This window comes from Mangifera indica, chromosome 1 (assembly GCF_011075055.1).
Source record: "Mangifera indica cultivar Alphonso chromosome 1, CATAS_Mindica_2.1, whole genome shotgun sequence".
NCBI lineage: Eukaryota > Viridiplantae > Streptophyta > Magnoliopsida > Sapindales > Anacardiaceae > Mangifera > Mangifera indica.
In genome coordinates, this window is record NC_058137.1 from 22,459,310 (window position 1) to 22,469,505 (window position 10,196).

A 10,196-nucleotide genomic window follows, 5' to 3' on the forward strand; every position below is an offset into this window, starting at 1 on the left:
ATACATATTTATACTTATCATCATATGAATGAGTTTTATTTGTCATTAATTCAAAATCATCTAATCATATAATAAAAAATGTCGAATGTATATTTATTTGTATATTTAAAATAAACAGACATAATTTTATTGATATTATAAAACAAAAATACAAGAAACTTACATAATTTATTTTCAAAACTAAAATGCCTCCTGTCAATCAAATTAAACGAAAAGCAATTATGCTCAAAAATATAAAACCTGCAGGGTCATTTAGTATTTACAATGGTGAGTCATAATTGGGCTACTTGCCCCAATACAAGTTTTATTATCAAGCACAAACCTCTAAAGAAAGATAATAGTATTCCAAACCATATAGAGTAGCAACAAAGCATAAAAATTCACTGTCGTTTTAAAGACGTTCAATGATTGTAGCATAAAGGTGCAGAACTAGCACATAGAAAACCATAAAATGCAAGTAGCAATTAAATTGGTGTTGGAATGTCATATTTTCAAGTAATTCCAGGATACTGAGTAAAAATAGATCCTCTTTTTAGTTCAATCTTCTCCTTCTTGGTGCACGAGAATCCCAACTGTCCACATCAGAAACCCTTGAATTATCACTTCTTCTTCGAGAAGATGAAGTTGAGAGGGACACCATAGAATCAATTTCCACAGCAGTGTCCATTTGACTCTCAGAGTATATGACAGCAGCACTGCTTGAAAAGGAATCTCTATCATCAACTGGAGGTGATGGCTGCTCTTGGTTTCTTCTGCCAGTATGGTCTCGGAAATATGTCTCAACTAATCTTTCTGCCGAATTCAGTGCAGATGAAAAAGGAGAGATTGCCACAGGTCTATGTGATTGTGATTGTCTTCGTAGTAAGAGAGAATGGAACCGACGGGTTTCCCCCTCAGAACCATTTGTGCCACTTTGCATCAAGTCCACATCATCTGGCATTGCTGAAACTGAATTTTGCTCTCCACGAATTCCTCGAGATGTCAAAATCCTACTTAGCAAGGAATTAGTCCTTTCAGCTGTTTCCCGGGCACTACTTCCATCTCGTGGTGGAGTCAAATCTCGGGCCAAATCAAATCTACTTCCAAGACGCCGAATCATTTCCTCTAATGAGACACTCAAAGAAGTCCTCTGAATGGTTTGTCTCAAACTCTCAACCCGGCGTGCATGTGGCCTATGAGGAATCTTAAGCCTTGAATCCTCTTCTGGCTCCCGTGTACAATTTCCACGACCATAAATTGGGGTTACACTCTTAACTGTTACCTCTCCCTTGCACACTGGACATTCCTTTGCGTCTGAAAAAACATGCAACCACCGATAAAGGCATTGCCAACAAAACAAATGACCACAGGAAGTGACCACAGGGTCCCTGGCCAAATCTAAACAAATATTACAATCAAAAAAGCTCCCATCACTTCCACTGCCCTTCTCAACATCATCCTTCTTATCTGATACATCATCTTCGAAAAAGCCGTGGTTATTCTCACATGTTTTAGGCACTTCATTAGTTCTTTCCTCAGCAGTAACACTACCCTCACCTACCTGTAATATACTCCCATTTGCAGAATTACCCAAAAATTGATTCAGTTCCATAGGAAGGGTCCCCGTTTCTGGTGGGAGTTGAACCAGTCTCCTTCTCCAACGCTGTCGAGACCTCAGCCTAGCGGCTTCCCTATTTCTATCAGTACGGTCATAAATTGAATCATCTAAATTCACATCCTCACTTGGCATCGACTCAGATTGCAACTCAGGAACAGGACCCAGATTCAAATCAAGGTTCATTGTATCAGATGCCTCCTCACCCATTACAAATTCAACAAACTCAATTATAAAAACTAATAAACCCAAACTTCCTCATAAAATTGAACAGACCCACCCGTATATAAAGGTCATCATTTTACCCTAAAAATGATCAAACTCTTTAAAAAAAAAAAACACTTCTTTTATCACTAATTCATATTCAAAAAAACCCTAATTTCGTCGCTTTTATCACAAAACTGAACAAAGCCAGAGCAAGAAGCACTTCCTTTATCACTAATTCAACAAACCCGAACCCAAATTTTGTAACAAAATTATACAACCCAGATGACAAAAATCTGAACTTCACCACGAACTGAAAAACCCCAAATAAAACCCTAATTTTTTATGTCAACCAGATGATGACTTCAACATCAAAATTTTCCAACAACGAATTCTTCGCTGATAAAAAAGAATCTAAACTTTACATATAAACATCACAAGAAATAGCGTCAAATAAAAACCCAAAGAAGAGAAATGAAGCACCTGGCTTGAAAAGCTACGATCTCGATAAGGTAGCTGAGTCATTCTCAGCTGAGTCGGCTCCAAGTTGACCTGCAGCGAATTATTATCGTATCTATTTATCTTTCATTTATTTATTATCAATATTTCTGCTGTAATGGCGATCTCGTTAAGAGAGATGACAGTCCGAGAAAATGAAATTCAAAGCGCAGAGATGGGGGAGAAAGAGCAATGCATTATCCTGTGGATCATCCTTCTAGTGTAAATTTTACAGGTGATTGATCCAACGGCTGTAATGGAGTGTATTTGGCTGTTGACCGTGTACTTTGATTATGATAAATGATTTGACGGGCTCTGATTTATGGTTGATGATTTTGGAATATCAAGTCTCTTAAGAGAAATTAGCAGCTGCCACGTTTACATTCTCTTGTCATTCCAACCTGCATATACAACAATCAACAATGTTGTCCCATTATGGGGCTGGCCTTTATATTGGCCCATTAAGGGGACGTGAAAGGGTTCAATATTTAGTGCATGAATTAAGTAGTTCTGGTAAGGACGTATATAATTTGGTTCAAATCGTAAAATCAGATTAAAACCATTAAAAATTATTGCTTTATTTGATTTAGTTTATATAATTTTTTAGTTTATAAAATAATTTAGTTTGAATTAATAAAATTTTGAAAAATAGTTTTCTGTTTAGATTATAGTTTAAGCAATATTTAAATTGAACCAAACCATAAATTGTAATTCTTTAAAATAAATATATATATGTCTATATGTGAGAGCACTTTTCAATAAATAATTACATATACAATTTATTTTTTTAAAATTTATTTTGTCATTTATTTTACATATATATTGTATATATGTTTTCTAGTTATTTTATATTTTTATATTATGTTTTAGAAAACTGTAATTCAATTAATTTTATTAAATAATATATATTTGAAAGTAAATGATTTTAATATATTCAAACTGTAATTCAAATCAGATAACCGTATTTTTTTCGATTTAATTTGAAACTTAAGATAGTTTGGTTTGATTTGAAAAAAATTTAAACAATTTTTTTAGTTTGATTTGAAAATACTCTCAAACTGTATAAAATCAAGTCGTACACAACTTTAGTTTCAATTGTGTATTTTTTTATGTTGTTTGTGGAATGAAAATAAAAATGATTGTATAAGTAACCATTTTTTGTCATTTATTTTTAAATTTACTAATAGGAAGGAACAAAAAGTATTAGGAGTTAGAACTGGATTTAAATCGAGTTTGTTTAAGCTTAAACTTGGTTTGAATGAGTCTTAAAAGAGCTCAGCTCAAGCTTGCTTAAGTTTGAAAGTTTAACATTTTCGAGTTCAAGTTTTGGGGTGTTCAACTCATCAAGTTTATGAGCTTAAAAATTTTGATACAAAATAATATTGTTTTGATGAATATGCATTAAAACGACATCATTTTAATAATAAGTTAAGCTAAAAGTTTAACTCTTTTGAAACAAATTGAGTTTAAACTCGTTTTAAGTGAATTTGAAAAATCTGAACTCAAACTCAATTCTATACAAATCAAACTGTGTTTGAGCTCAAATAAACTCAAATTTAATTCGATTTAAATCTAACCGTATAAGAAGTCATAGCAACCACGAGAGCTAGATCCCCAGCCATGGTAACCATTTATTGTCATCTACTCATTGACACATCTAATGCAAATGTCTTTGATTTAGTAAAATGTAACCATGATAACCTAAGAGTTGAATTCCATTATAAGACTGATGTAGATAATTATAACCCACAAAAATCTAAAATTATATTTGATTACACAAAAATGGACATATTTTTTAACGTCATTAATGACATAAAATTTTGTTTTAATTTTAAAATGATGATGGGATAACTCTTGACTGATATGGGCAATTAATGGACTGATGTGGATGGTTATAAGTCACAAAAATCTAAAATTAACCCACTTTTCTAAATTAATGTTTTATTTAAATCCAAACAAATCATTTTTTAGGGTAATTAATTAAAATAAGCAAAATTTTAAGTGTTTATACATTTTTAGACCGTCTTAGAAAAGTTTTACCAAAATAAGCAAGTCGTATTTTTTTTACCCTTTTTACCCTTATGTTGAAAAACCAAGTAAAAAATATTTTTTCTGAGAATGTGCGTCGGTTTATGGTGGCTAGAGATTTTACAATGAAACCCTAAATATGTTGGATTATGTATATGAATGTTTTTAAATGTTTCGAACGCTTAAAATGATGTAGTTTCGATGTTAATGGATGTCTGAAAGTGTAGCCGTTGAGAGACAAAAGCACACAAATTTACAGTGTCGCGCAAACTACGCAAATCGTGTAAATACTGTTCACATACCCAAACCGCTTGCAAAATCGCGCAAAAATCCTGTTCATAGACTATGATATCTACTTTTGCGCGATGTGAACAGTGTTTTACGCGATTTGCGCGGCACTGTAGATTTGCGCAATTTGCGTGACACTGTAAATTTGTGCGCTTTTGTCTCTTAACGGCTACACTTTCAGACATCCATTAACATCGAAACTACATCATTTTAAGCGTTCGAAACATTCAAAAACATCCATATACATAATCTAACATATTTAGGGTTTCATTGTAAAATCTCTAGCCACCATAAACCGACGCACATTCTCAAAAAAAATATTTTTTACTTGGTTTTTCAACATAAGGGTAAAAAAGGTCAAAAAAATACGGTTTACTTATTTTGATAAAACTTTGATAAGGTGACATAAAAACGTATAAACGCTTAAACTTTTGCTTATTTTAATTAATTTCCCCATTTTTTATCATCATCCAGGAGATTTTTTGTAGAGCTCAAGCAGAAAAGCAACCCTAAACTATCAACTTAAAAATCCTTACTATAAAAAATAAAATAAAAAATCAGTTCTACTTAATTAATAAAAGATATTAATAAAATTCTGCGTATACATATTTTAATATTAATATTTTATTTTTTTCCTTTTTAAACCTTAATTGTTCAAATATTCTTTGTATTTAGACCATTAAAATATTCTATTCGGTAGTGTAGCAATAGGTAAGACAATCAACATGCAAAATAGAGAATCAATTTGCCTTTTCCGTTTATGGAGTCAAATTGGGGTCCAGCCCAGCCCGAGTATGTTCGGCCAACATAACGTTAATCTTGATGGGTCAAAAGAGAAATACTCTTGATGATAAGGTAATTATGAATAAGGTTGAATTTGATTTGAGTTATTTGAATTTGAATTCAAAGCTAAATAGAATGACTTAATAATTAAACTTATTTTAATAAAATAATCTAATTTCATAATAATTAATTTCATAATATGAACGAGGTTTTTTTTTTAAGTGCTTAACTTCATAATAATTAATTATTATGAACGAGGTTTGCATGTAAAAAAAATTATATTTATTCAATTTGATTTATTTTTTCATGTAAATATAATTTAATCTTATGACTCACTCCACATGCTCATGATAACCAACAATCATTTATCGCATTAAATGTTAAGCTTACAATACTCATGTCATGCTCAACATTAATCAACCACAATTATCAAGGCTAAAGGGCTTATTCCAAGGATAGTTGAATTTTCAAACTCGTATTAATTAATATTGAAATATCAAATTTGTATTTATAAACTATTAAAATTAATAGAATCAATTAGTTTCACAGATAAAATTTTTATTTAATTAATAATATATTAAAAATAATAAAATTTTATTTGTTTTCTCTTTTATTTAGAATACTAATAATTTTCTCTCAAGATTAAACTTTAAAAAGTTATTTTTTTCTCTATTAGGTTTTCATTTCTTTGGTGCTCTCTCTCTATGGCAACTGGACTTCCCTATCTTTGGCATCTTCGTCAGACGATGCTAAGGGGTAGTTGGTGGTGGATCCAAAAGAGAGGTCACAAACCGAATTCCCATCACTAGAAAATGATAGGTTGAAAATGAAATCTTACGGGGGAAGATGTATTTTTCAAAACTGAATTTTAGGGGAAATCTTTAGTTTTTCAAACTAAGGGGGAAATGAAATAAAATGTTATATTTTGTTAATATTAATAATTAAATAATGATTTTACCCATAAAACTAATTAATTATGATAATTTTAACAGCTCATAGGTGTGAATTTAATATTTTAATATTTAACGGATATCAATTTGAGACTTCAACAAACCTTGGGTGGTAATAAGTCTTTTTGGCCTATTAACAATATATTTTTTTCTCGTCTCTTCATTAGAAAGCAGCAATCTTGAGCATTATTGTTCTTTTAATAAATGTGTATGTTGCAAATGCATTTATCTTGTTTCTCTTCATTGCTTTGACTTCTAATTTTTCTTCTTGTATATTCAAAAGCCACCGTAGAATAATAGAAAAGAAAATTTACCATCTTGCTGAAAAAAGTTGCCTATGATATACAAACTTCGTTTCATTATAAATTCCTAAAAAAGTGTGCTAGGTGAATTTTTCATTTTTTATATGCAAACTTCACCCCCATTATTAAAGTTCAAAAAATTTAGATTTTACCCCTAAAATTTGTTTTCCTTCTCTAATTACTATCATTTTTGCCGATGGTCGATGTTTTCCACCTATCTTCTAGATCCGATTATGAAGAGCAACGAACCACCATCACGAGGGATAACTAAACATCATCCTTTGTTATTTAGAAGACGTGATAAAGGACGATGCTTCGTCACGTTGTCTTTGATCACATTTTCCTGATTTATACAACAAAGAGTCATCTTTTGTTAGAGAAGATCATCAACTATATTTTCTAAACTACCAGAGATGAAACCTAAAAATGGACAGGGTGGGAAGTAAATTTTTTAAAGTTTAATCATGAGGAGAAATTACTAGTTTTCTAAATTAAAGAGAAAAAATGATATAAATTTTTAAAATTTTAGGGATAAAATGATGATTTTATTTTTATCTCTAACTAAAATTTTTAACAACAATTAACTTATGAATGAATATTTGAATTTTTTATATATTGTGGATGTATTTTGAAATTAAAATAAAACTTAGATAGAAAATAATCCTTTTGCCTTCCCTTTTACTTAGAATCTACTCTTTACCATTTAAATAACCTCTTGAAGGCGGCATATACAATAATTAATTATACACAATCATTTAATAATAAAATGCTAGTGCAACAAGTGTAATACACACCATATCCTGCATGTTTTGACAGGATATGCAAGTTTTATTTTTATTTTTTATTTTTTCTGATAATAATAAAATCCCACAAAATTAAATCGTTTATAAATAAAGAAATTTGTTGGGAAAATAGTTATTTATGGTCTTATTTAATGCCTTATTATTATTATTTTTTATCAAACTTAATATATAAATATATACTAATTATATTATTATATTATATATTTACATAACATAATATATGAACATGCCATTGCCCATATTTTTAAAGAAAAAAATAAGGCCTTCTGGGTCGGATCAGGTGTTAGTTGTTACCCACATTATTTTATTTAATCATCCATCAAAACGAAAATAAAAACAAAAAATTTCTGGTTTAAATATTAAACGCATTCATCCAATCATAAGACAAAACAAAATACTTAGTCAAAGCAATTAAATTTGTGTTTTCAAAACAGTGGCGACATGAAATAATCCTCATTATTCATTAATTTCCCTTCACATGCACTTTGCCCTACCTGTTATTTTCACCAACTGTGACTTGTTCGTTATTTGTTTGCCCCAACAGGCTGCTGATCGATCGAGCTTTCACAGTTCCGAGCTTCGCCCTCTTCTTTGTCGTCATCATCAGTGGACGCTTCTCTTCATCATCTCCTTCTTCTAGTAATTCATTAGCTGCACTTGGGTTTTTGGTTTCTTCCATGAATGAAGATATTGAGGCTGCTGTTACAGTGGGAGTAGAATTAGAAGAAGCAGCGGCATTTGATGAAGATGATATTAATGTGTTTTCATTGTTCTTTGAGTTGCCAAGTGACCTACTACGGACGCTCGTCATGCTCCTCAGCCTTCCTTTCCCCAAATGATGCTCACAAAGAGAGTAACCCACAAGGGTTTGTTGGCAACATCTCCATCCACGCCCGTTCACTCGACTGCACCTTGATCCCTCCATTAATGCACCCCCTCGAGCTCTCTTCTTACTTGCGCTTGTTGCAGTAGAAGAATTGTTATTATTATTGCTATTATTATTATCATCAACAACATTTAAGCTATCTTTCGCTGCTGTTGTTTCCTTGCTATCTTCTTGTTGATTCAGATGAGAATCAAGACCGAATTTTTTGTTCATCTTTGTCTTCATAATCTTGGTCTTCATCTTCTTATGAATATTATTGTCTTTCTCATCATCCAATATTACACTTGTTTCCTCGTTGCCTCTTCTCTCAAAGCTCGCTCTTCTCTTCTTCAATGGAAATGCTTTCTCTCCTTCACACCATCTCCCAACAACTATGACATTAAAAGTGCATCATCAAACAACAATTGAAATTATTGCTATTATGTCTAAAATGACTCGTCTAACATGTTTACCTTGATGTGAAGAACTCAAGTGAGAAGAAACAACAACTCCATTAACTACCATTTCTGCATCCAAGATGCTTTTGTTCCTAAAAACAAGTTAAACCCAGAAAAGATCCTCAACCACAAAGATGAATTTTTCAACCCAGATGAAATTAAACCAAAGAAAAAAGAGTGCAAAATGGAGTAAGAGCCAAGATTTATATTGTAGATGGGGACCATAGTCACATGCTAACGTGCACCGCATGAGCATATAATTAGTTAGGCAATATTGAGGATTAGATTAGACGGGAGGGTATTGTGGCTCGCCAAAGCTGATTTTTTTTTAATAACTAAAACAAAACAGCCAAAACAGTATTTCCACTTTGCAGTAAAATAAATTTATGGGTCTCCCTCTTTTCACCTTTTTACTACGAGATTTCATGAGAGAAGAAGAAGAACGATGGACTTTTTCTCATATCTATCTTACCTGGAATCATTACTACTCTTTTCTTCATCTTCATCTTCATCTCTAACTTGTTCTAGTGATTTGCCTCCCTCAAAGTCTTTATCTTTCATCAAAATCTGCCATGAAATCAAAACAAGCAAACATAGGATCCGGTAACAACTAGAAGAAAAAGCTTTCAATATGTGTTGTGGGTGCAAATTAATCCTCAAGTAAAATCAACAATATGTTATCTTTACAGTACATGAAACACTAGTGCACTAACAAAAACACCAACCAAACAATCTATCTTCTTGTGGGTTTGAGCCACTGATAAATCACCATCATCCAAAGCGTTGTTGCTTGTTCCGATCGGTTGATTGGGATGATCAGACCGTTGAGAAAAGCCATAGGATTTCCTATCATGTTCTTGTCCACGATTGTGATGTGGGTAGTGGAGTTGCACCACCGGAGGAGACCGGTTGAAGTGGGGATCTGAAACCACTGGCACAGGCGAGAGAGATGAAAGAGGCAAGGGCACCTGTCTTTTCCTGATCCTCATCAGAAAACTATATCAAGAAAAAAGATTTGATTGCAACAACAAGAACTACCAAAATCAACACCCAAATGAATGATCTTTCAAGGTCAGATTTTGCAGAAAGACAAAGAAGAAAGAAAGAGAGACTGCAAGCAAAACCCAAAAACTCACTATAACAACAACACAAAAATTAAAAAAAAAAAAATTTCTTTGCTTTAATAACTCTCTATCAACATTCTCTCTCTAACTTTTATTTGTTGCACCACAAGAAGAGAATAGTTGAAGGGGAATACACACGTGTGGAAAGAGGGAAGGCACGTGTGGGAGACGGGAAGAGGCGGTAGCCGGTGGAAGAAGGGAATCAGAAGAAGAACTAGACAGAGTACGGACAAGTGATGCCAGGGTGGAATTGGTGTGAGAGAGAGAAAGAGAGAAATACAAAATGATGGGAGTGGGTA

At 32.3% G+C, this 10,196-nt stretch overlaps 2 protein-coding genes across 2 annotated transcripts; both read right to left on the reverse strand.

Moving 5' to 3' along the window:
- Positions 1–268: 268 nt before the first annotated feature.
- Positions 269–2,645, reverse strand: LOC123227754 (ORC ubiquitin ligase 1). Its single transcript, XM_044652879.1, has 2 exons — positions 2,282–2,645; positions 269–2,197 (listed from the first exon to the last, which is right to left on the reverse strand). Exon 2 carries the CDS (start codon positions 1,802–1,804, stop codon positions 533–535), a length of 1,272 nt encoding a protein of 423 aa, XP_044508814.1. The 5' UTR covers positions 1,805–2,197; positions 2,282–2,645; the 3' UTR covers positions 269–532.
- Positions 2,646–7,781: 5,136 nt separating this feature from the next.
- LOC123214359 lies at positions 7,782–9,996 on the reverse strand. The gene is made up of 4 exons (XM_044634105.1): positions 9,499–9,996; positions 9,246–9,340; positions 8,789–8,865; positions 7,782–8,707 (listed from the first exon to the last, which is right to left on the reverse strand). The coding sequence occupies exons 1-4, from the start codon at positions 9,760–9,762 to the stop codon at positions 7,941–7,943; spliced, it is 1,203 nt and encodes a 400-aa protein (XP_044490040.1). The 5' UTR covers positions 9,763–9,996; the 3' UTR covers positions 7,782–7,940.
- Between the last annotated feature and the right edge of the window lie 200 nt (positions 9,997–10,196).

What these genes read in the sequence shown, in the direction of transcription:
- LOC123227754 (XM_044652879.1), bottom strand. Translation starts at nt 1,804, where the DNA reads ATGGGTGAGGAGGCATCTGATACAATGAACCTTGATTTGAATCTGGGT.
- LOC123214359 (XM_044634105.1), bottom strand. Translation starts at nt 9,762, where the DNA reads ATGAGGATCAGGAAAAGACAGGTGCCCTTGCCTCTTTCATCTCTCTCG. An exon ending in AAGAGTAGTAATGATTCCAG is followed by an intron (nt 8,866 to 9,245) that starts GTAAGATAGATA and finishes ACTTGTTTTTAG; the next exon opens with GAACAAAAGCATCTTGGATG. An exon ending in CTTGAGTTCTTCACATCAAG is followed by an intron (nt 8,708 to 8,788) that starts GTAAACATGTTA and finishes TTAATGTCATAG; the next exon opens with TTGTTGGGAGATGGTGTGAA.